Source organism: Vipera ursinii (genome assembly GCF_947247035.1).
Source record: "Vipera ursinii genome assembly, chromosome: 12".
In the NCBI taxonomy this organism is placed as follows: Eukaryota; Metazoa; Chordata; class Lepidosauria; order Squamata; family Viperidae; genus Vipera; species Vipera ursinii.
This window is the reverse complement of record NC_139525.1, coordinates 14,991,789-15,017,026: the sequence shown is the minus strand read 5'-3', so window position 1 is coordinate 15,017,026 and position 25,238 is coordinate 14,991,789. Positions and strand designations below refer to the sequence as shown.

The window sequence follows — 25,238 nt, the reverse complement described above, 5'->3', positions numbered from 1 at the left end:
CACTTGTTGCCACTGCGTTAAAATGCCTCTTCCCCTCTGCCAGTAGCATCCATCTGTGTGCAGGCGCTCTCGAGGGGAGGTTTTTGTGGCTCTGTTGACAGATGGCCATCTTGACTTAATGCTGTAGTCTGAGCCGCCAAATCAGGGCGAGCAAACAGCGCAAGTGCCTACTGCTGAATGCTTGGCACATTGCCCTCCAGTTAGTAAGTAAACTACCTTGCGTAGCTTTGCAAGAGCCCTAACACAATCTTTGAATAAATAGTGTTCGTTGTTGGGTGGCGTCTGTTTTATCGTCTTTCCCAGGTTGCTGCTTCTCCTCCGTGTCTGTGCTTTTGTTCTTGCAGAGTCTTTTGAGGATGGTAACAAGCATTTAGCCTGCTTACCAATCTAGCCTGCTTGAACTTTTAAGTTTCCTAGGGACCAGTCTGGGTAAGAATGTTTATTCAATCCTTATCTTAGGACTTTTCCCTACCGTTGGAATTGTTCCAGTTGCTGTGTAACACCCTTTGTAGAGATGCTTTATATCTGGGTATTAATGTGTATTCAATAAATGACCCACTGGCTCAGTCTCTAAAACAGCTTGTTTTGTTTCCTCTTTGTAAAATAACAAAGCGAAAACCCTCTTGCGGTCTCGCAGATGGCTTCGCAATAAGCTTATGTGTGTTCCAAAATCCAGATCTGGGACAAATAAAGATGTATATATTTTAAAGATGTTTTCTTAAAATCTTAAGAGAACCTAACATAGCAACAGTGATGCACCATACAAATTTATGGATCACATGCTCTTTTTTAAAAAAAGTAAACAAATAAAAAGCACCTATTAAAAAATATTAAAACATTTAATTATTTTATTAAAATACAAAAATGAATTGAAGCAATGGGTAGATCTGTTGTGTGGATTAAGTGTGCCTTAAATGCTTCCCTTTAAATGTCCAGGAGGAACGATTTACGATGGAGGAGTAGCTGCACCGCCCCCAAAGAACTTGCAAAGAGCAGGCACAGCATTCTTCCTCGAGTGGCAAGGAAAACCTCTCATTGTGTTGTATCATTGGCGCAGAATCTCCCGCTCAAAAAAGCTGGATCCCACTCTTTAATTTATGAAGCTCACTCTGGGTCCATAAGAGTCCTGCCGTAAGAAAACCAGACCACTCTGATGAGCTGTAGGAAAAAGAACAGGACAGCAATGAGGTGCAAGAACCAAGGCACACAATTACTTCACCAAGTGTGGTCACATCATGCGGCAAAGACTGGCAAAAAAGAACACCATCTCCTCCAGGAGATGGAAGGGGCACGTGAAATATAATGGAACTGACCCATTCGCTCCTGTCATCCAAGCTTCCTGACAAAGAGGCGTCCATATAACCAACACTAGATGTTACGTTACACAAAATGGACAGTGCTGTTGTAACTGAATGGTTTCTAAACGTTGTAAGTCGAGGACTACCTGTACAGACATAAAGAGGCGTCCATATAACCAACACTAGATGTTACGTTACACAAAATGGACAGTACTGTTGTAACTGAATGGTCGCTAAACAAATGTTGTAAGTCGACTACCTGTACAGACATAAAGAGGCGTCCATATAACCAACACTAGATGTTACGTTACACAAAATGGACAGTGCTGTTGTAACTGAATGGTTTCTAAATGTTGTAAGTCGAGGACTACCTGTACAGACATAAAGAGGCGTCCATATAACCAACACTAGATGTTACGTTACACAAAATGGACAGTGCTGTTGTAACTGAATGGTTTCTAAACGTTGTAAGTCGAGGACTACCTGTACAGACATAAAGAGGCGTCCATATAACCAACACTAGATGTTACGTTACACAAAATGGACAGTACTGTTGTAACTGAATGGTCGCTAAACAAATGTTGTAAGTCGACTACCTGTACAGACATAAAGAGGCGTCCATATAACCAACACTAGATGTTACGTTACACAAAATGGACAGTGCTGTTGTAACTGAATGGTCGCTAAACAAATGATGTAAGTCGAGGACTACCTGTACAGGCATAAAGAGGTGTAACCAACATATAACCAACACTAGATGTTACGTTACACAAAATGGACTTCACACTCCTGGAGAATAAGTGGTGCAGAGGAAACCAGGCAAGTGCCCTGCTCTGAACTTTACGCCTATTCTAAAAACGTTGCAGTCCAACCTCAATTTCTCCCAGAAAAAAGGTGCATCCTGTACGTCAGTCAAGTTCTTCCTTTTTGGCTTGCAAAAGGAGATGTGGAAAACAGATGTTAGCCCCAGTCAGTTTCTCTCTCTGCCCTTCAGCAGCTGGTGCAAACTCCAGGACTAACATCTGACAGGAGACACCCCCTGCCTGCTCAGAAGGAAATCTGCTCTCTGAGCAGGACTGCAATGTCAGAATCACCTCCTTTTCTTACAACCCACACCTCCCCATTGTAAGGCCGGTGCACTTCTGCTTGTTTGTGAGAGCAAATGCTGCTAAGAATTCAAATAAAACCTCAAGGCAGATGACGGCGAAGGGAAAGAAGAGAACACAAATGGACGAAGAGAATTGCATCTGAAAACGGCTCATAGACACAGCAAGAGCATTTAGGCTTTTACAGGTAATCCTCGACTTAACGACTGCAACTGAGCCCCAGATTTCTCTTGCTAAGCGAGACACTTGTTAAGTGAGTTTTGCTCCATTTTACAACCTTCTTTGCCACAATTGTTAAGTGAATCGCTGCAATGATTGTTGTTGAGTTAGTAGCACAGTTGCAAAATGAATCTGGCTTCCCCACTGACGTGGCTTATCAGAAGGTCTCAAAAGGTCGTCACAAGACCCCGGGATATGGCAATCGTCATAAATATGAGTCAGTTGCCAAGTGTCTGAATTTTGATCACCTGACCATAGGGATGCTGGTCATAACTGAAAAGGGATCATAAGTCACTTTTCAGTGCCATTGTAACTTCACTAAACAAACGGTTTAAGTCAAGGACTATCTGTGCCTCTGATTGAGCAGCTCAGCATGTAATTATATTTCTCCCCATTTTGTTTTTAACAGTAGCCCTTAGAGCAGAGGCCCCCAACCTTTTGTATACCCCACACCCCTAGACCGCTTCTGATATATTCGCGCACCCCTTAACAAAAGTTTGAAATGACGGCAACGAGTTACGCATATACGCTATAGTTTTGAAAACCCAATTTTTCGCACCCCCTGGAATATCGTCTCGCACTCCCGATTGCCTTAGAGACATCTCAAATATTAAAGGGCAGGCCTTCCTCATTCATCACTATTCTTCAGCCACCTCCTTTGTTCTCCAAGAGGTATCATTAACTCTTCTCCAACAATAGACATTTCCCCAACTCTAGGACAATACTCACATGTTGTTGGGATTTTTCCTGTCTCCGTTCTCCAGCTGATCGAGAGCCGACATCGTGGTATAGTTATCCACTAGCAGGGTATCGGGATCATCCGTTTGATCGGGTACTTTTCCCATGGGAAAATGTCTCCATTTCACTTCAACTGTAGGGGGGAGAATGGGATAGACTTCAGCAAGATCAAGCACAGCCAACGATGGGTAGAGCTCACAGGCGCCGAATACAAACACTGCGCTGAGCCAAAAGGGAGCAATCTAGAGCAGGAGGGTCCAAACCTGGCCACTTTTAGACCTGTGGACTTCAACTCCCAGAGTGCTTTGATACCAACTGGAAATTGGGAAAGGCTGCTTGAGGGCACCTCAGTCTTCTGCTCTTTGGGCCTGTCTTGGAACCAAACCTTTTCAATCTAATCCAGGGGTGTCAAACTCAATTTCATGGAGGGCCGCATCAGCATTGCAGTTGCCCTCAAGGGGCCAGGTGGGTATGGCCAGGGTGGGCGTGGCCTACTGGGTGGGCGTGGCTAGAGTGCATATGGCCTACTGGGTGGGCGTGGCCAGCTCTACATCGTTCGCATCAAGGGTGCCTATGGGGTCCTGGGCAGGAGTGGGACAGATCTGAGGGTCTCTGGCAGAAGGAGGGTCTCTGGGCCAGGGCCAAGGCAGTGGGGGCCGTTCCCTCACTGTTTCCAGGATGGCTTCGTGGGCCACATGAAACCACTTCGTGGGCCGGATCTGGCCCCCAGGCCTTGTGTTTGACATGTCTGATCTAATCCATGGGGTGCCCAGTGTGGAAGGACAGGAGGAGTCACAGACACCTGAACGTGATGTTCCACACGGCAGGTCCTCAACAGAGAAGCTAAACCGCCTGGGTCCCACTCGGTGATTTATTTGAGAGAAGAATCCAAAGCATGCCAACTATGCTGGATGTTGCAGGAGAAGCAGAGGCAGCTGGATGCCCTGCAAGTAACCTAATTGGGGATAAGCCTGAACTGACGGTAGGTTTTCTAGATACGGTTAGGAGCATGGGCGATCCACCGTAGGCTGTCCCACCACCTGGCAAACCTAAAGGTGTAACTGCCCAAGAGAGATCATAGCAATAGGAAGCTATCGGTGGCACACCCCCAAGCTCCTTTTGTCCAATAGCCGTTTAGATCTTAGATCCTAATTGCCACCAGGCTGCGTGAGTGGCTGGCCAGCGTGTGCGCGTCTGCACCTGCATGCACGGCCCCGCTCATGTGAGTCGTGCCGTGAGGCATTCGTGGCCCCGCTCGCACGAGCGTGACCGCGAACGTCACAAGCACACGCACACATGCGCCTGCCCCGCCCGCAAAAGTCACCCCCCCCTTTCCCCCTGCTTTGGGCCCCCAACCTGGAAAGGTTGGGGAACTGTCTTAAGAGGATGGGAAGGGTCAAGAAAAGAAAGAAAAGAAGAAAAGAAAAGAAAAAGAAAAATGGAAAAAAGAAAGAAAAAAAAGAAAAGGCGGGAAGGAAGGAAGGAAAGGCTTACTCACCCGTGTTGCTTTACCTCCTAAGAATCCACTGAACAGAGTAGAAACTCTGCTCCCCTCTAACTTCACACCAGTTATGGCTTACTTTGTTCAGTTCAACTAATCATGGTGACTTGTGGCTTAACGCTGTTCAGAAGCTCCTGTGCAGAGATTGGACATGCCTGCTCTAGTCTGTAGAACAGTGCTATGAAAAGAGGTATCTCACTACCCAAAGACATTATTATTATCATCATCTAAACCAGGGGTCTTCAAACTTGGCCCTTTTATGACTTGTGGACTTCAACTCCCAGAATTCCTCAGCCAGCTTTGCTGGCTGAGGAATTCTGGGAGTTGAAGTCCACAAGTCATAAAAGGGCCAAGTTTGAAGACCCCTGATCTAAACTCTTTAGGTTCCTTTCCTCCTACCATTCCTCCAGTTCCGCTCCTTCCAACCACAGGATTACCCAAGGCATTCAGAGATAAAACTAGGCAGCGCTCAGCCCAATTTCTTGCCCCCAGCATGCCAAATTTGCCAAGTCCAACGGATTAGAAGCCAGGTTTTACCTGAGCCGACTTGCCAGACCCCACCCTCCAGGGCCTTCTGTCTTTCAGCCAAAGCCGCTGGGTCTTCCAGGAAAAGAGGCTCTTCCTGTGACGATGGCTGAGCGTCCATCTCTTCTTCCTCCTCCTCAGCCAACCCTTTCTCTTTAACCGCTCCCGGCAACACCTCCGTCCGCCCTGCTTTCTTCAAGAATTTGTGGGCGGCAGCGGCATTGAGCTTCAGCAAGCTCTCCACGGTGTAAATGGGCTGCTTGCAAATGTCCGGGGTGAAGCCAGAGGTGGGGAAGGAGCCATCTTCTTGGGTGTAAATGGAGGTCAGGTAGAGGAGCTTCTTTTGAGCCTCAGCCGGCAAGGGGGGCTCCATGCTCAACAGAATCCTGGCAAGCGAAAAAAGGGAAAGGGCAGAAAAGCCAAAGAAGACTTGCTTTCGGAGGGGCCGGGGAAATAAAGCTGTCTGCATCCAAATACTTTGCACAGAATTGGGTAAGGTAAAGGTTCCCCTGCACATGCGTGCTAGTCGTTTCCGACTCTAGGGGCCGGTGCTCATCTCCGTTTCAAAGCCAAAGAGCCAGTGCTTGTCCGAGGACGTCTCCGTGGTCATGTGGCCGGCATGACTAGACGCCAAAGGCGCACAGAACGCTGTTACCTTCCCACCAGAGTGGTCCCTATTTTTCTACTTGCATTTTTTATGTGCTTTCGAACTGCTAGGTTGGCAGAAGCTGGGACGCGTAACAGGCGCTCACTGTTACGCGGCACTCGGGATTCGACCCACCAAACTGCCAACCTTCTGATCGACAAGCTCAGCGTCCTAACCCACTGAGCCACTGCGTCCCTTCCAGAATTGGGCATTCCTAGTTTAATCAAGAGAAGGGTGAGGGGTGACATGCTAGCAGTGTTCCAGTATCTCAGGGGCTGCTCCAAAGAAGAGGGAGTCAAGCTATTCTCCAAAGCGCCCGAAGGCAGGACAAGAAGCAACGGATGGAAACTAATGAAGAAGAGAAGCAACCTAGAACTAAGGAGAGGTTTTCTGAGTTAGAAAAATTAATCAGTGGAACAACCTGCCTCCAGAAGCTGTGAATGCTCCAACACTGGAAGTTTTTAAGAGACTGGACAGCCATTTGTCTAAAATGGGATAGGGTTTCCTGCCTGAGCAGGGGGTTTGGACTAGATGACCTCCAAGGTCCCTTCCAACTTCATTATTATTATTATGATTCAAAACTGCGCGGGATTTCATGGACACCCGATTTGTACAGGTAGTCCTTGAGTTATGACCACCATTGAGCTGAAAATTTATGCTGCTAAGTGAAACCTTTGTTAATAAGTGAGTTTTGCCTCATTTTACAACCTTTCTCGCCACAGTTGCTAAGGGAATCATTGCAGCCGTTAAGCTAGCAACACGGTTGTTAAATGGATCTGGCTTCCCTGCTGCTTGTCGAAAGGCCGCTTAAAGGGGATCACGAGATCCCAGGACCCTGCGACCATCATAACTACGAATCAGTTGCCAGGCGTCTGAATTCTGATCACGTGATCCTCAGGATGCAATGGCCGTAAGCGTGAAAAACAGTCATAAGTCAACTTTTTCCAGTGTCGTAACTTTCTGAACCCTTTTTTAGTGGCCCAACGACTGCAAAAAATAAAAATAGAATTGTGAAGTGGTGATTGACTGAAACTCCTCTGATGGACTCCCGAAAATGAGCCTTTTTTAAAGACTTTCCGGATTTCAATTTGGGCCTCTGAAACGGTGAAAGGCAACTGAGGCCCAGAGCTTGACTTCCTCTCACTCTCCCCTGCCCCAGACCCACGAAGCCCACTTTGTGGCCCCAGACCCACCCCACGCATGGACTTACAGATGCAGGAGGTGAGGACTTGCCCAGCACGGCGCATCCAGGCAATCTCTGAGGAGCTTCAGCCACTGTAATGAAATATGGCGGTGAAACAATCGCAGGCATCTTCGTTTCTTCTGGGCTTTGGAAGACCTTAACTTCTTTTCTTAATCCAGAATCACAGGAAGAAAGAAAGGGGGGGGGGGGGAGAGAAACCCAGGAAGGTAGGTTCTCACTACCGAACTTGGGAAAAGATGAGAGGCGAAACACAGATGTCGCAAACACCGTTGCGTTCTCGGGTTGCACGGGGTCAATTCCCACGTTTGAACCCCAGTCCTGCCCATAAAATGAGAGCAGGGCAAGGAGAAGACAGCAGGTCACTGGACCAAAGCTGATGCACTGGATCCATGTCCAGTCTGGCATTCCTGCCGCGCACTTGAATTAACTTCCATCAGTTCTGAAGCTCCAATTTTGAACCTTTTAGCTTCTCTGTTCGTCATTTTAGCTGTCTTTCCCCCCCCCCCAAAAAAAGACCACTGGACTTAACTTTTGTTTTTCCTTGAAGACGTCTCGCTTCTCATCCCAGAAGCTTCTTCACCTCTGACTGAATGGTGGGGAACGGAAAGATTTGTATCCCTCGAAGTCATCTGGTCGTTAGCAGCAAGGAATACAAATCCTTCCGTTGCCCACCATTTGGTCAGAACTGAAGAAGCTTCTTGGATGAGAAGCGAAACGTCTTCAAGGAAAAACCAAGTCCAGTTGCCTGCGGAAAATCCAGGACCGTCTCGACTGAGAATCTCCATAGACATTCACTTGCCTGCTTCAGTAAGGATCTGTTCAGTTAATCATGGCTGTTGCTTAAGGTTCACACGACACAACCGCACTGGGCGAGTTGCGGGCAACAACATACTGAACTACCCTAGACTTCCAACACTTCAGTCTAGTGCTGTCAAAGTCCAACTTTCGTTGTGATACAAACAGATGATCGCTCTTTACGGCTTGGCAGCTTAGGCTGAACAACTACGGATGCTTCCCAAAGCGCGTTCAATGTTCAACCTGCTCTCTCTTGGTGTGTGCAGGTAGTCCTCAAATGTACAACAACTGAGCCCAAAGTTCCTGTTGCTAAGTGAGACATTTGTTCAGTGAGTTTTGCCCCCATTTTACGACCTTTCTTGCCACGGTTGTTAAGTGAATCACTGCAGCTGTTAGGTTAGTAACCCAGTTTGTTAAGCGAATCTGCCTTCCCCCCCGGACTTTGCTTGTCAGGAGGTCGCGAAAGGGGATCACGTGAGCCCCCAAGGACGCTGCAGCCGTCATAAATACGAGTCGCTTGCCGAGCGTCCGAATTTTGATCACGAGACCATGGCAAGGTTGCAAAGGTTGTTAAAGTGGTGAGAAAAAGGCACAGTCACTTTTTTTTCCCCCAGTGCCACTGTAACTTCAAAACAGTCACTGATTTGAACTGCTGTAAATCGAAGACTACCTGTATAATATTGCCAAAGCAGCAATCAGGAAGCCGACGAGTTGGACAGCTTTAACTAACACAATTGCAACTCAGGCGTCAATGCCCGATTTATATTTTTTTTAAAAAAACACAGCAGTTAATTTGGAAAAACAAATAAACCATCAGCTGAAAAACAGGTTGCGCGATGCTCCGGTGAAGGCTTTTTTTTTCATTCTGCAAAGTTATCTGGAACCCAAAGAATGAAAGGGATACATTGCAAAGTACATGGCTGGCCAATAGGCTCACCCGTTTTCTTTGCTCTCTTAACATTGTGAATCAGTGGGCAAAGGACAGGCCGGTTGGTGGTCACAATGGAATCTGGCAAGCTGTTGTCGACTTCTTTTGCCTCTTCAAGACAAGCTTTCGGAACACAGCCTGCTCCACAAATGTGATAAAAAAATAATACCACAAAGACATTCACAAAAGAGCCTTGGAGTAGTGGGCTAATGCCTCCTTAAGTAACACCAGCTGCCTGCAATTAGTGCAGGTTCGCATCCCACCAGGCTCAAGGTTGACTCAGCCTTCCATCCTTCCGAGGTAGGTAAAATGAGGACCCAGATTGTTGGGGGCAATAAGCTGACTTTGTAATAATGCCGCTTGGGGGTGTGTGTGTGAAAGCCCTAATAAGCAGGCATATACATAGAATGAAGGCTACTGCTAAGCTTGTAAGCCGCCCTGAGTCTTCAAAGAAGGGCGGGATATAAATGGAATTTTAAAAAAAAAATGTACTGGTGCTTAATGCACCCTTTGCTCGATTCCTGTCCTGGTAAGGATGGTATCTTACATCTTTGCTAAATTACAATTTACTTTCAGTTTTAGTATTTTCATGCATTTGATAAGTGAGGATAATTTTTTTTGCAGAACACAAAACCTTTCACCGGAGCATCACGCAACTTGTTTTTCTGCTAATGATTTTAACAAATTAGCTGCCATGCTTTTTAAAAATAATAATAATAATAATAATAATAATAATAATAATAATAATAATAATAATAATATCATCATCATCATCTTGGTATTCACGCCTCAGTTGCAATTTTGAGCTTTTCCAGTATTTCTTTTGCGGAGGTTCCATGAAAGGCCATGTCAATAAAACCTATGAGAAAACTTGGGCTAGTCCCCAGTTGTGCTTCTCATCAGCCCCCACACTGACAAAGAGAATAATGCCAAGGGAAAATCTTCAATCTTGTCCGAACATCTCCCAATACTTACTAGCTCGCAAGTTAGCCTTCAGAATTTTTGTGATCCAGTTGATGAGGTACTGAGACCGAAGTGACCAGATCCTTGCGTGGGCCTTCAAATCGTTAAACATTTTCTCCAGCAGAGTCTGAGTGAAATCTTTGGCGTGCAGACCTCTCAGCAGGAGCTGCCAGAAACGGAGAACTGCTCGAGGGATTTTAAAATCCCACTTCTGAGTTTCTGCACTCCGAACGACCAGGCAGAAGAGGAGCAGGGAAGAAAAATAATTGTAAAAACTGAGTATTATGAACCACAGTACCCAGTCCTCTTGAAATTTCGGAAATATTCACTGATCATTTTTCACTACAGATCACGGAGGAACTCATTTTTCACTACAGATCACGGTTTCTTTCTATTATTTGAGATGTTGTCGAAGGGACCAATGATTCTCTCTGCCTGAAAGTTAAAATCTGCAAGAGAAACTTTTCGGGTTCTTGATGATCTGGCATGTAGTAAACAGCTTTCAGTTTCATTTGATTAAATTAAAATTAAAACCCTTATCTTTAGAAAAATCAGCGAAAACCTCTCTTTTTAGCCCTGGAAATCCCACCTATTTGACGTTTCGTTGCTTTGGTTTTTATCTTAACCAAGTAATCGCTTTGAGTGTTTGGAATGGCAGCACTGCACAGACAGTTAAATCGATTGCCAGGATCCAGTGCAGGTAATCTGCACAGATTTTGAACAGCCAATGGTTGAAGAACTTTGCTTGTTCGACCAAGGGGGGGAAAAAAGCAACTCGGTATACCAACCTTGAGGATGAATATTCAAGATCTGCAAAGTGTCGGTGGTGGGAATAAGAAAGCCATCTTCAAGCAATGTCTTAGCCACAACTTCCCTACAGGAATTGTAAACTCCAGTGAGTATTGTCCAGGATCTTCCAACTACAAGCCCCTTTTTGACTCCCTCCCCCATTATTATTATATGGCTTGTCACACAATCAGCCAGATGTTCAGACCGGATTTTTGTCCCTCTATGGAGTCCTTCCCAAGGACCTGAGATAGGCAGATGTCGCTGTTTAATGATATGAAAGGTACCGTCACAGGATGTAAGCTGTTGCAAGTAAAGCTGCCTTTTGAAATTGACTGATGGTGATTTTTGTCAATGCCCACAGTGTCCAAGTGTTGATCGAGATGTTTTGGGATCGCACCCAAGGCGCCTATCACTATTGCTTTTTTTGCCACAGTTGACCTCTTTCTATTTGCAGGTCTTTGCATTTTGTTACCTTGTCCAGTCCTGTCTCTTCTGTTTTGCTGTCGCTAGATATTGCCACAATTTGGAATTTTTTTATTGACAATGGCTAAGCATTTGGTAACTTGGTATTCATTTCTGTTCAATCACCTTCCCACAAACAAAGTCAATGAGAGGTGCCACATTAAGTGGTTATTGTTAAGTGGCTAAACTCAATGACATGTTCAGTCTTACGAGGCTGGGCTTCTACTGCCTCCTCTGCTCTCTTCCATTTCATTGATGTGACCCCTGCACATGGTTTGGCTGCGTTTCTACTACACAGAGAATTGCTCCAAAGTGCATTCCACCCGATCCTAAAATCTGAAATAGGTATTTATAAGGCAAAAAAAAAACCCAAGAAAAAAAAAACCTAGCCTTAAATGGGAATCTACTTCTTCTTAGTTTATTAAAAGTTTAGTTTATTAAATTTTTATACCGCCCTTCTCCCTAGGGACTCAGGGCGGTGAACAGGGCAGATAGTAAAAGTACAAAACTACAAAAGTTAAAATAGAATTAAATTAATGCCCAAGATAAAACAGTAAAATGTACAAATATTTAAAAACCCAAATTAACTCCCCATCAGGCCAGGCCAGCTTGTTCAAACAGGTGGGTCTTTAACCCGCGCCGGAAGGAGCGGAGATCCGGTGCCATCCGGAGCTCCACCGGCAGTTCATTCCATAAGGCCGGGGCGCCCACAGAGAAGGCCCTCCCCCTGGGGGCCACCAGCCGGCATTCTCTGACTGGAGGCACCCTGAGGAGGCCCTCTCTGTGGGAACGCACAGGGCGGAGGGGGGTTGACGCCGGCAGCAGGTGGTCCCCGAGGTATTCCGGACCCATGCCATGTAGGGACTTAAAAACCATCACTAAGACCTTGAACCTCACCCGGAAGACAACTGGTAACCAATGTAGCTCGCGGAGCAAAGGTGTAACATGGGAGTACCGGGAAACTCCCAAGACAACTCTCGCGGCCGCATTCTGTACCAGTTGGAGCTTCCGAGTGGTCTTCAAGGGAAGCCCCATGTAGAGAGCATTACAGTAGTCAAGGCGAGAGGTCACGAGCGCATGAGTGACCGTACACAGGGCATCCCGGTCCAGATAGGGCCGCAACTGGCGCACCAGGCGAACCTGGGCGAAAGCCCCCCTAGTCACAGCTGCTACATGATCTTCCAAGGTAAGTCGTGAATCTAGGAGGACTCCCAAGTTGCGAGCCCTATCCACGGGGGGTAACAGCTCACCCCCCATAGAAAGGGATGGAACAATTTGAATGTCCCGGGATGCCGGAATGTACAGCCACTCAGTCTTGTCCGGGTTGAGTTGAAGTCTGTTCCTCCCCATCCAGACCCGAACCGCCTCCAGGCAACGGGACATCACAGCGAGGGCATCACTGGGGTGGTTTGGGGTAGAAATAAAAAGTTGGGTATCATCAGCATATTGATGATACCCAACTCCAAAACCACGAATGATCTCACCCAGCGGTTTCATGTAGATGTTGAACAGGAGAGGCGAGAGAACCGACCCCTGAGGAACTCCACAAACGAGAGACCTAGGGGCCGATCTCTGCCCCCCTGCCAACACCGACTGCGAACGTCCCAGGAGATAGGAGGAGAACCACCGAAGAACTGTGCCTCCCACTCCCAATCCCCTGAGACACCGCAGCAGGATACCATGGTCGATGGTATCGAAAGCCGCTGAGAGGTCTAATAGGACTAGGACAGAGGAACAGCCCCTATCCCGAGCCCTCCAGAGATCATTCACCAGAGCGACCAATGCCGTCTCCGTGCTGTACCCGGGCCTGAAACCCGATTGGTACGGGTCCAGATAATCCGCTTCATCCAGGACCAGAGGGAGCTGATGCGCCACCACACTCTCAACAACCTTCGCAAGGAAGCGAAGGTTGGAGACTGGACGAAAGTTGTTCAACACAGCTGGGTCCAAGGCAGGCTTCTTGAGGAGGGGTCTCACCACCGCCTCCTTCAAGACGGTGGGGAAATTACCCTCACTCAAAGAAGCAGATATCACCGCCTGGAACCAGCCTCGTGTCCTCTCCCTAGCTGCATAAACCAGCCAGGAAGGGCACGGGTCCAATAAACATGTGGTGGAGCTCAGCCTCCCCATAATCCTGTCCACTTCATCAGGGGTCACAGAATCAAACTCCTCCCAGATAACATTGACAAGACCGCCCGTGTCCTGATCGTCAGACTCTGCCCAGCTGGAGTCCAAACCGGTCCGAATCCGAGCGATTTTGTCCGACAGATGCTGACCAAACTCCTCGGCACGACCCTGTAAGGGATCCCCCCTCACCTCCTGATTAAGAAGTGAGCGAGTCACCCTAAACAGGGCGGCCGGGCGATTATCTGCGGACGCGATGAGGGTGGAGAAGTAATTACACCTCGCCACCCTCATCGCTGCGAGATAAGACCTAATATAGGTTCTTAACCGCAATCGGTCGGATTCGGATCGGCTGGACCTCCAGCAGCTCTCTAGGCCCCGTTTCCGACGCTTCATCTCCCGGAGCTCCGCGGAGAACCATGGAGCTCGTTGGGATCTGCGCCGGGTCAGGGGCCGCAAGGGTACAACTCGGTCCAGTGCCTCAGTGGCTGCCCTTTCCCAGGCTTCCACTAAGGCATCCGCCGAGCTGTGAGCGACGGAAGCAGGTGGGGATCCCAGCACTGCCTGGAACCCATCAGGGTCCATTAAGCGCCTGGGACGGTACCATCTAATTGGTTCCGTATCCCCACGGCGGGGGGTGGTAATATATGGACATCTTATATGGACATCTAAGCTTTCAGGATAAAACAGCCACTACTGTTTCAAGTCAGCACTCTCTGAATCTCATTTTTTTTTTAAAAAAAAAAAGGAAAGGAAAAAAAACCAGCACAAAAGGAGAAGACACAATGAGACAATGATACTTTCTTCTTATTTCAGTAGGTTGTTTTTTTTTTACTGGCAGGGATGTTAAAAACACAAACAAACCACAAGGGAGATTGTTATGACTGGCTCAGGAATTCTAGGAGCTGAAATCCACATACCTGTTTTCTTGTAATAAATCTTTCATCTGGGCCACAACCCACTCCACCTCTGAAGTAGCTGTGCTCCAAATTTTGCAGGCTTGGTTGACATCTGGGTGCTGCCGGAGGACCTAAGGCAAGAATGAAGAAGTAGCACATCCATGAAGGAGGGGGACTGGCTAGATTCACAGCTTGGGTGAAGGCATGAAAAAACACAGTAAGTTTGATTGGGGCCTAGTGCTGTATGTTCTAGGAGCCGTGGCCAGGGGGGCTTTTGCCCAGGTTCGCCTGGTGCGCCAGTTGCGACCCTACCTGGACCGAGATGCCCTACGCACAGTCACTCATGCGCTCGTGACCTCCCATCTAGACTACTGCAACGCTCTCTACATGGGGCTGCCCTTGAGGACCACCCGGAGGCTTCAACTGGTGCAGAATGCGGCCGCACGAGTTGTGATGGGGGCCTCCCGATACTCCCATGTAACACCTCTACTCCGCGAGCTGCATTGGCTTCCGGTTGCCCTCCGGGTGAGATTCAAGGTGCTGGTGATGACCTATAAAGCCCTGAATGGCTTGGGTCCGGGATATCTGAGGGAACACCTGCTGCCGGCATCAAGCTCCCTTTGTGCCGTGCGCTCCCACAGGGAGGGTCTTCTCAGGGTGCCGCCGATAAAAGATTGTCGGCGGATAACACCCAGGGGAAGGGCCTTCTCAGTGGGGGCGCCTGCCCTCTGGAACCAGCTGCCCGTGGAGCTTAGGTCTGCCCCCGACCTCCGCACATTTCGCCGGGACCTGAAAACCTGGCTCTTCGAGCTCTCCGGCCCAGGCTGAGAATTTCTAACTGGGTTTTTTAATTCTAGGGATGATTTAATCTTTTAAAATTTGTTTTTAACTTTTGTATTGGTTGTTTTAAATGCCCTGCAAACCGCACTGAGTCCTTCGGGAAAGGGCAGTATATAAATTTAATAAAATAAATAAATAAATAGGTGAATTGAACCAACCAGCTTATGGAGATGATGCAAGTCAATATAACAACCAACATGGAAAAACTATTGATTCCAACGATAAACCAGGTTAGCGGTAGAAAAGACCATGGGAAGAGCTAAAGAAATCGAAAGGGATCCACCGCCTGCACACAATACTATGGAAAATAAATATAAAACTGGTTCAGAGAGAATAAAAACAGTGTACAGAGTGGAGTGGAACGGAACAGAACAGAACAGAACAGAAGAAGAATGGGAATGATCGTATAGGCAGCTGTGTTGCTAAGCACCCAAGGTGCGGTCATGGGACCGTGGGTGTGTGGGTTTGTGTGAACTTCGGATCCAGGTCGTAAATCCCCCTTTTCAGGTAGGTTGGAATTTTGAATGGATGCTAAGCCACCGGCTGTAAGTTGAGTTGAATGAATCAGGAGACTTTGCTTTGTCCTTGCATCAGAAAGCCCGAACTACAGTTAGTCCTCAACGTACAACACTTCATTTAGTGACTGTTCAAAGTTACATAAATCGCTGAAAAAAGTTACTTACGACCGTTTTTCACGCTTACGACCGTTGCAGCATCCCTGTGATCAGGTGATTAAAATTTGGATGCTTGGCAACTGACCGACATTCATGACGGGTGCAGCGTCCCGGGATCACGTGATCCCCTTTTGCAACCTTCCGACAGGCAAAGTCAATGGATACACCAGATTCACTTAACAAAAGATTCACTCAACAACTGTGGCAAAAAAGGTCGTAAAACGGGGCAAAACTCCCTCAAGAAATGTCTTGCTTAGCAACAATTCTGGTCGTACGACGAGGACTACCTGGACATTTTAATGAAAGCAAAATATTTTGAATGTATACTTTACTTTTTCCCCCCCACTTACAGTTTAAGCATTTTAAGAATTTCCAATGGAAACAAAAATTGGCGGTCTGATAAAGAATCTGCAGAGCTTACCTCAAGTTGCTGGTTACTAAAGGAGGTCAAGACTTCTCTGACTTTTCCTGGGGGAGAGAAATTGGGGAGAGAAAAAAAGAGAAGTCTTTAGAAACCACAGGAAGTGCAGAAAAAAGCAAGAACAGACGGATCTGAACACACCTACCGCAGAGTTCCTGGTGTTTCTGCTCATCTGGCGTCTTCTCCGGATCTTCTGGACTGCTGTCCATCTCATCCTCGCCATCCGCGTCTGACGATTCTTCCGTTTCCTCCCCACCTTCTTCAACTAAACTATTGCCCAGCTGGCAGCTCCAATATGAGCGGCGAAGCCAGTCCAGCACGGTATCACAACCTGCAGAGAAGAAGGGATGGCACCATTACAAAACAGACACGGCAACAGTTGTCTCAGAGGAGCTTTTTTAACAGGCAGCTGGACTGTTTCTTTCCTTGAGGAGAAAGAAGTTCTGCTTCTCATCCAAGAATCAAAATGTTAATCATCTTCTTCCTTCTTCTTCTTCTTCTTCTTCTTCTTCTTCTCCTCCCCCTCCCTTCTCCTTCTTCCCCTTCCCCTTCCTCCTCCTCCTCTTCCTCCTCTTCTTCTTCTCCTTCTTCTTCTTCTCCTTCTTCTTCTTCTTCTCCTCCTCCTCCCCCTCCCTTCTCCCCCTTCCCCTTCCTCCTCCTCCTCTTCTTCTTCTTCTTCTTCTTCTTCTTCTTCTTCTTCTTCTTCTTCTTCTTCTTTCTTCTTCTTCTTCTTCTCCTCCTCCTCCCCCTCCCTTCTCCTTCTTCCCCTCCCCCTCCTTCCTCCTCCTCCTCCTCCTCCTCCTCCTCTTCTTCTTCTTCTTCTTCTTCTTCTTCTTCTTCTTCTTCTTCTTCTTCTTCTCCTCCTCCTCCCCCTCCCTTCTCCTTCTTCCCCTCCCCCTCCTTCCTCCTCCTCCTCCTCCTCTTCTTGTTCTTCTTCTTCTTGTTGTTGTTCTTCTTCTTGTTGTTGTTGTTGTTGTTGTTGTTCTTCTTCTTCTCCTCCTCCTCCCCCTCCCTTCTCCCCCTTCCTCCTCCTCCTCCTCCTCCTCCTCTTCTTCTTCTTCTTCTTCTTCTTCTTCTTCTTCTTCTCCTCCTCCCCCTCCCTTCTCCTTCTTCCCCTTCCCCTTCCTCCTCCTCCTCCTCTTCCTCTTCTTCTTCCTCCTCCTCCTCTTCCTCCTCCTCCCTCTTGGAAAAAAAAAAGTCCAGTTGCCTTTTGAAAAAGCCCCTTTGAGACAACTATGACCAGGATGACTGAGAACCCCCACAGACATTTACACACAGCCTAAAAACCAGGAGACTCTGCATTCTAGTCCTGCCTTAGGCACGCAAGCTGGGTGGGTGACTTTGGGACAGCCATTCTCTCAGCTCAGCCCACCTCAAAAGGCTGTCGTCGTGGGGCCAAAAAGGAGAATGATGTCTGTCTGCTGCTCTGAATAACTTATAAAATAATACAGGCAGGAGAAAAATAATCAAATAAGTAAATAGCGTTTGCAAAGACCCCGTTTTGGGTAGTATAAGAAAAAAAAACATGGACCTTTTTTCCCCCCTAGTCAACAAAGCTACTACAGCTTTTAAAGAAAAACTGCAGGAGCTCTGCAAACGATCTGGAACAGCTTTTCCCAGGTCTGTGAGCTCCAAAGACCTGCTGAAAGGTACAATTCCACACCTCAGGTTGGAGAAATCTTATCTGGAGCAGAGAGAAGCATTCTGCATTTCTCAATTGTGGCCGTACGTCAAAGACTACCTATAGGCAGCTCCGGGTTGAACCGTGGAGTCCTCAGTGCTCTTTGATCTTAGCTGTTTGCAATTACCCGACCAATAGCAATAGCCCTTAGACTTATATACCACTTCACCCTGCTTTACAGCCCTCTCTAAGCAGTTTACAGAGTCAGCCTCTTGCCCCCAACAATCCGGCTCCTCATTTTAGTGGCCTCGGAAGGATGGAAGGCTGAGTCAACCTTGAGCCGGTCAGGATCAAACTGCTGGCAGTGGGCAGAGTTTGCCTGCAATACTGCATTCTCACCACCGCTCTGCTACGATAACTTCCATCAGAATAAATAAAAAAAATAACGCTCTTACCTTTTCGGCAGGTCACCAGCTGGGGAAGGGTGCCGTGGGTCAAGTCATGACGGAGGTCCACAATCCAGGTTGGGATGTTCAGCTTGGAGCAGGAAACAAACGATCATGAAAATCCGAGGTGGAAGCGGCGCATCTTAGCAACATATGCTTGAAATACCATTGCTGAGGGCAATTATTTTAACGGAATAAACTCAAAGCTCTTTTACCTCTTTTGCTAGGTGCCTCAGTGGAACGGTAACCATCTTCTGCCTCCGCTCCGTGATGAGATTCACAAACCTGTGGATGATGCAAGGTTGGAATGATTTCAGGGAAAAAACCATTTTGCTTTGAGAATACAATCTGAGCCTGAATCAGACCCAGAAAGAAGAATTCCCTCAGCCTTCAGCCACTATCTTGAAATTGACCGTTGAAGATGACCCATGACGTAGGAGCTAGTTACTTGAGGGGCTGCAAGTTTCCCACAGTGGCTTCTTGGCCAGTTTGAATGGGTGTGGTTGGCATGCTCCAAGTTCCTTCAATTAAACAATGTCAACTCTTGGGAGCCCAGAAGTATGTCTGCCCTCTAGAATGAAGGTTCCCCCCACCCCAAGATCTGGAGGGCCTCATTCTTTGGTGTTCTGAAGGGGCTTGAAGACCTGGCTCTTTATCCAGGCCTTTGGCAAGAGTGAAGATCCCTGGATGGCGTGGGTTTGTTTCTTTTTCATTCAATTCTTGTCATCTTTGAATCTTTCTTTCCATTCATTTTTAAAAAAATATTTTTGTGACCCAACCAGAGTCAAGAAGCATCAGTGACGTGATGGCAGTATTCCAATATCTCAGGGGCTGCCCCAAAGAAGAGGGAGTCAAGCTTTTCTCCAAAGCCCCTGAAGGCAGGACAAGAAGCAACGGATGGAAACTAACCAAAGAGAGGAGCAACCTAGAACTAAGGAGGAATTTCCTGACAGCAAGAACAATTAACCAGTGGAACAACCTGCCTCCAGAAGCAGTGAATGCTCCAACACTGGAAGTTTTTAAGAAGAGACTGGACAGGCATTTGTCTGAAATGGTAAAGGGTTTCCTGCCTGAGCAGGGGGATGGACTAGATGACCTCCAAGGTCCCTTCCAACTCTTGTTATTCTATTCTACGGTTGTTTTAACCATTCAGTTATCTCCGATTCTTGGCGACTTTAAAGGCAAGTTGTCTCCATGCCAGCCTGTCAAGCACAGCTTCTTTCAACTGTTGGATGCTCGTCTTTGTATCGGCTTTGATGTGTCAAGCCAGCGAGTTTTTTTGCTTGCCCCTTTGTTTGGATCTACTACCCATTCCTAGCATCACTGACTTCTCCAATGAATTTGCACATAAGACATCCTCAAAAGTAAATCAGACGTAGTCTTGTTAATTTGGCTTCTAGTGATATATCTGGTTTTATATGATTCGGTGCCTCTGTTGCGTTATTTTGGCTGTCCATGGTATATGCAATAATTTATGCCAGCCCTACAATTCAAAGGCATCAGTTCTTCTTCGATCAGCCATTCTCAGTGCCCAACTCTCACACCCATACATCATTATAGGGAAGACCATTGCTCCAACTAGCCTGCTTTTCGTATCAATATCTCTGCTTTTCCAGATCTTATTCGTGGTAACCATTGCAGTGCGGGCTAAGGTTATCTGCATTTGATTTCGGGAACAGAATTGCCATCGTGAACAATTTTTGATCCAAGGAAGATAAGTTCAAATGTACAAATGCAATAATATTCAGAGCAATTCAGAATAGCACTTCAGCTGCAACCTCAGGTATGGTACACTGGTTTGTTCAAAATCATAATGATCTCATAAAAGAAAACCTGCATGCTTTCAGTTATAAGACTTATCAATACACCCAAAATAACTGCTTTCCATGTATTAATCTGAGCAAGCATTATAAATATCACCAACTTAAGACTAAAGAAAAGTTTCACTGCAGCTAAGTAACTAGTAATGTTTAATGGCTTGCTGGAATCTCTTAAACTACCCATTGTTCCTTCTAATCCTGAGATCAGGACATCTACGGAAAGTGTTTGTTATCACTTCAGTAGGGCAACGCTATAAGTAAAAAAAAAAGCTTTGATATCTGAAGATATTTGAACTAAGTAAACATCTGCAGAAAAAAACATTGATCACAGGTTCATAGAATATCTACAAACACTGCTTCATTGTCAACAACAAACTCGGGTATATTGTCAACAACATTTACTAGTAGGAAAAAGATTGTGCCTGAAGAAGCCGTGTAGATTCCTGTTATTTTTCAAGACGTTCTTCGCTCAAAGTTTTTACGTCTTTAAAGAAAAACCTTCAGCATTCAGAAGATGCTTTCATTAGAGGTTAAAAAAAAATAGCTTTCTGCAAAATTGCAACTTGACTCTGAGCCAGCAGTGTGCAGCAGCAACCAAAAAAGCTAATACAATCCTGGGTTGCATAAACAGAGGCATAGGATCAAGATCACGCAAAGTACTAGTACTGCTTTACAAAGCCCTAGTAAGACCACACCTGGAATACTGCAGCCAATTCTTGTCACCTTATCAGAAAAAAAGATGTTGAGAGTTTGGAAAAAATTCAGAGAAGAGCAACTGAGATGATAAAAGGCCTGGAGGCCAAAATGTACGAAGAACGGCTGCAGGACTTGGGTTTGGCCAGTCTAAAGAAAGAAGAAATAGGGGAGACATGATAGCAGTGTCCCAGTGTCTGAAGGGCTGCTACAAAGAAGAGGGGGGGGGGTCAAGTTATTCTCCAAAGCACCAAAGGGAAGGATGAGAAACAATGGTTGGAAGCTGATCAAAGAGAGAAGCAACCTGGAATTAAGGAGAAACTTCCTAACAGTGAGGACAATCAACCAGTGGAACAGCTTACCCCCCCCCCCAAAATTGTGGGCGCCCCATCACCGGATATCTTTAAGAAAAGACTAGACAATCACTTATCTGAGATGGTATGGGTTCTCCTGCTTAAGCAAGGGGGGGCTGGACTAGAAGACCTCCAAGGTCCCTTCCAGCTTTATTCTCTCTATATATATATAAAACTCTATCTTTTTCCTAGACCCTCCGGTAAACCTTACACCGCAGCTTGTTCCCTCTTTCTCACAACTCTTACCTCACCAGTGCCAGGCCATAGGTCAGGATCAATTCGTGGGATTTCAGGACTCCAGAGGCATCTAGGAGCTTACAGCGGATCAGATCTGCAGTGCATTCCACAGCTAAAGGCATCTTGGAGCCAAACCTAGTTTCAGAGTTAAACACAGTAATATTACGATCTTCCCTATCCAGTGAGTTACGTACCTTTTATGGCAGACCTAGAACACCTTTCAAGATTACAAGCATCCTTAAGGGGAACATCAAGTGCAGAAGTTAAGTGTCTCTGAATGATGCCCACTGCTTCTCTTAGAAAGGCATTCTAAGACACACTCGTCCTTTTGGGAGCCCAGTGGTCCACAATAGTGCTGAACAAAGTTCTCTGCAGGGATGAGAAATTCACTGGATTTTTCTGTAACACAAAATTAGTACGTAAAGACTCCTCTAAGGGGAAAGTATTCACAAAATTGAAAATCTGGCAGATAAATCACTTCGACATAAGCCCTTGAATACCTATTGCTCAGAAGTGGGGTAAGAGCTATACCGATGGAGATGGGATAGAAACGTTGAAGAATAATTGTACGAGAGCCGCGTTTTTCAAACCTGGCAGTTTTAAGTTGTGTGGACTTCACCTCCCCCAATCCCCCAGCCAGATGTTGCCAAGTTTGAAAAAAAAAAAAACAGCACAGAAAGTTTGGAGAGAGAACTGCACAAAGGGGTGGGGAGGGTTTTTAATTCAGAATTCAGGCTGCTGTCTCAAAAACGTATCTTCATCTAAATTTGCATTCAAATTGACTTCTCGTAAATGCGAGGTATGAACTGGTCCCCTCCCCTCTCTTCCTTCTCCTTTGCACCCCTGATACACCAGTTGTATTCGTACACATCACTTAACTTCGTTAAGGAACTAAGCCACGTTCTGGGTTCATACAAAATGCTAATCACGAAACCTAATCTCAATCAATTTTTAATACAGAGGCCCCCAAACTTTTGGGCACCAGGGACCGGTTCCGTGGAGAGAGGTTTTTCCGTGGACTGGAGGGGACGTGGTTTCACGTGCTGCCTGCATCCCGGGGTTTCGCTGGTTTGCACGGACCAGTTGCTGGCATGCCGTGGCCAGATGCCGGTCCACAGTAGGGGACCCCTGGTTTAATCTCAATCTCTCTCTCTCTCTCTCTCTCTGCATAAGTGACTACTGGGTCATTAACGTATCTTAGAGAGCTGAGCGAACAGAAACCCCACAATGGTGGCCGCCGTTTTCTGCCCGCCTTCCGTCTCACCTGCTCTTCCAGACAGACACTCTGTCCAGGGCATCTCGTTGTGTCTGGCAGTCCTCACAGTACAGCCCCACCATCACTTGGTCCCACTCGGCCTTGCTCTGCCAAGGAACCACATTCCACGGTCTCTTCAGCTGAGATGCCTTGGTTGCCAGTTTCCATCCTGGCTTTGGATCTCTGGGCTTGCTGGCCATGTTGCTGTAGCCCCGCCCTTCTTCAGCTCCCCAGAATCCAGCGCTACAGATCTAAAGGAAGCAAACCAGCCACAGATTAAACCCCACCACCACCTAATTCCCAAGTGCTCTACAAGTAATCCTCCACTTACACCCGTTCGTTTAACGACTTTTTGAACTTACAATAGAGCTGGAAAAAGTGACCGATGAGTGACCGTTTTTCACACTTAGCAACCGCTGTATCCTCCCAGGGTCACGTGATCAAAATTCGGATGCTTGGCAACTGGCGTGTACTCATGACGGTTGCAGTGCCCCGGGATCACGTGATTCCCTCTTGTGACCTTCCAACAAGCAAAGTCAACGGGGAAGCCAGATTCACGTAACAACCGTGTTACTAACTTAACAACGGCAGTGGTTCATTTAACACAGGGGTGTCAAACTCAATTTCATTGAGGGCCGCATCAGCATTGCGGTTGCCCTCAGGGGGCCGGGTGGGTGTGGCCAGGGTGGGCGTGGCCTACTGGGTGGGCGTGGCCTACTGGGTGGGTGTGACTAGAGTGCATATGACCTACTGGGTGGGCGTGGCCAGCTCTACATCATTGGCATCGAGGGTGCCCATGGGGGGGCCTGGGCAGGAGTGGGACAGATCTGAGGGTCTCTGGCAGAAGGAGGGTCTCTGGGCCAGGGCCAAGGCAGTGGGGGCCGTTCCCTCACTGTTTCCAGGATGGCTTCGCGGGCCACATGAAACCACTTCGCGGGCCGGATCCGGCCCCCGGGCCTTGTGTTTGACGTGTCTGATTTAACAACTGTGTCAAGAAAGGTTGCTAAATGGGGCAAAACTCACTTAACGACTGTCTTGCTTAGCAGTGGAAATTTTGGGCTCAATTGTGGTCGTAGGTTGAGGACTACCTGTATTTAACTCCAAGAGCAATCTTTAAAATAAAACTTGACCAAGACTTCCCCGTGCTGTCTTGCTGATGATCAGCGCCCTCACCTTTCCCAACAATGTGTCCTCATACTTACTTATTTCTCACTGAGAAAATATATTTTGGGGGCAGTCCCTCCCTCTTAGCCCAACCCACCTCACAAGATTGTGGTTGAAATGAATTTAGTTTTATTTATTTATTTATTTATTTTATTAAACTTATATACCGCCTTTCTCCCGTAGGACTCAGGGCGGTTCACAAGGTTTTTTAAAACAATGCAACAAGTTACAAAAATTAAAAACAATTAAAATAATTACACTAACCTTGAAATAAAAACCCAATTACAATTAAAAATACAGTTAAAACCCCAGTTAATACTCTCAGTCTAGGGCAGAAATGTTGAATGAATGAATGAATGAATGGCCCATTAGATAGGTTTTGTCGACTACATAGATTTGCTGTTACAGAAATGGCTAGTTATATAATAATGTGTAAAAAGAAAAAGTTGAGGCTAGAGTGCTTTTCCTTTCCACACCTTTTTTTTTCTTTTCTCTTGTACCTGACCCCTCCTGCTCCCCTTTCCGTTTCCCTCCCTTAATCCCCTATTTCTATTTTTTCTCTGTGTTTTATATATTAAATAAAAAAATAAATAAATGAACCCCAAACGAATGAATGAATGGACAAAATCTGACAGCATCAATGAAAGGAGAGGAAGGGCAGCCCAGCCAATCTGAAAGGCACCAGGTTGTAGAAAAGATGGCTGAAATATCATCAGTCTTTACCCCACCCCCCCACCCCGAAATCTGGCCACTTTTAAGACGGGCGGACTTCAACTCCCAGAATTCCCCAGCCAGTAATGAAGGAAGGAGGGAAGGAAGGACTGAATGAAAGAATGAATGGACAAAATCTGACAGCAGCAATGAAAGGAGAGGAAGAGCAGCCTCTTCTCCCCCCCTCCAAAAAAAGAAAAAAAATTTGGCCACTTTTAAGATGGGCGGACTTCAACTCCCAGAATTCCCCAGCCAGTAATGAAGGAAGGAGGGAAGGAAGGAAGGAAGGACTGAATGAAAGAATGGACAAAATCTAACAGCAGCAATGAAAGGAGAGGAAGAGCAGCCTCTTCTCCCCCCACCCCCCCAAAAAAGAAAAAAAAATCTGGCCACTTTTAAGATGGGCGGACTTCAACTCCCAGAATTCCCGCTGTCAGATTTTGTCCATTCTTTCATTCACTCCTTCCTTCCTTCCTTATTGGCTGGGGAATTCTGGGAGATGAAGTCCGCCCATCTTAAAAGAGGCCAGATTTGGAAAACACTATTATTACGGATGAGGATGAGGAGGAGGAGGATGCATTCCACGCATGCCCAGCAGACACAAACCCGTGTCGAACACGCAAGGGACCGCCTTCACACGTGCCCGGAGAGACCCAACCCGCATCTCCTTACGGAAAACCTCCCTGGCCCCACACACACCCATCCGCACGTGCCTGCCTCGCCTGATTCCCCCTTCCGATCGGCCGCCGCCTTTTCCGCACAAAGAGCGCCCGGCCACCGCCGCCCCGAAGCCGGAGAGGAGCAGA

General features: G+C 46.8%; 1 protein-coding gene and 1 long non-coding RNA gene across 2 annotated transcripts in view; one reads left to right on the top strand and one right to left on the bottom strand.

Moving 5' to 3' along the window:
- Positions 1-826: 826 nt before the first annotated feature.
- On the bottom strand, positions 827-25,238 carry LAS1L (LAS1 like ribosome biogenesis factor). The gene is made up of 14 exons (XM_083372324.1): positions 25,146-25,238; positions 22,567-22,808; positions 21,312-21,437; positions 18,415-18,484; positions 18,209-18,290; positions 16,278-16,463; positions 16,133-16,179; positions 14,219-14,328; positions 10,712-10,797; positions 9,936-10,142; positions 7,244-7,385; positions 5,400-5,773; positions 3,353-3,494; positions 827-1,158 (listed from the first exon to the last, which is right to left on the bottom strand). The coding sequence occupies exons 2-14, from the start codon at positions 22,755-22,757 to the stop codon at positions 1,068-1,070; spliced, it is 1,854 nt and encodes a 617-aa protein (XP_083228450.1). The 5' UTR covers positions 22,758-22,808; positions 25,146-25,238; the 3' UTR covers positions 827-1,067.
- The window catches only part of LOC310646119, a 510,475-nt gene continuing 501,586 nt past the window's right edge, over positions 16,350-25,238 (top strand). The window contains exon 1 of the long non-coding RNA XR_014493648.1: positions 16,350-16,600. This is a non-coding gene — a long non-coding RNA (uncharacterized lncRNA). The remainder of the gene's footprint in view (positions 16,601-25,238) is intronic.

Coding starts and splice junctions, on each gene's coding strand:
- LAS1L (XM_083372324.1), bottom strand. CDS start 22,757: ATGGCCAGCAAGCCCAGAGATCCAAAGCCAGGATGGAAACTGGCAACC. Junction 18,485..21,311: donor TATGGCCTGGCACTGGTGAG/GTAAGAGTTGTG, acceptor CATCATCCACAG/GTTTGTGAATCTCATCACGG. Junction 16,464..18,208: donor GCTGGTGACCTGCCGAAAAG/GTAAGAGCGTTA, acceptor TCTTCTCTGCAG/GTTGTGATACCGTGCTGGAC.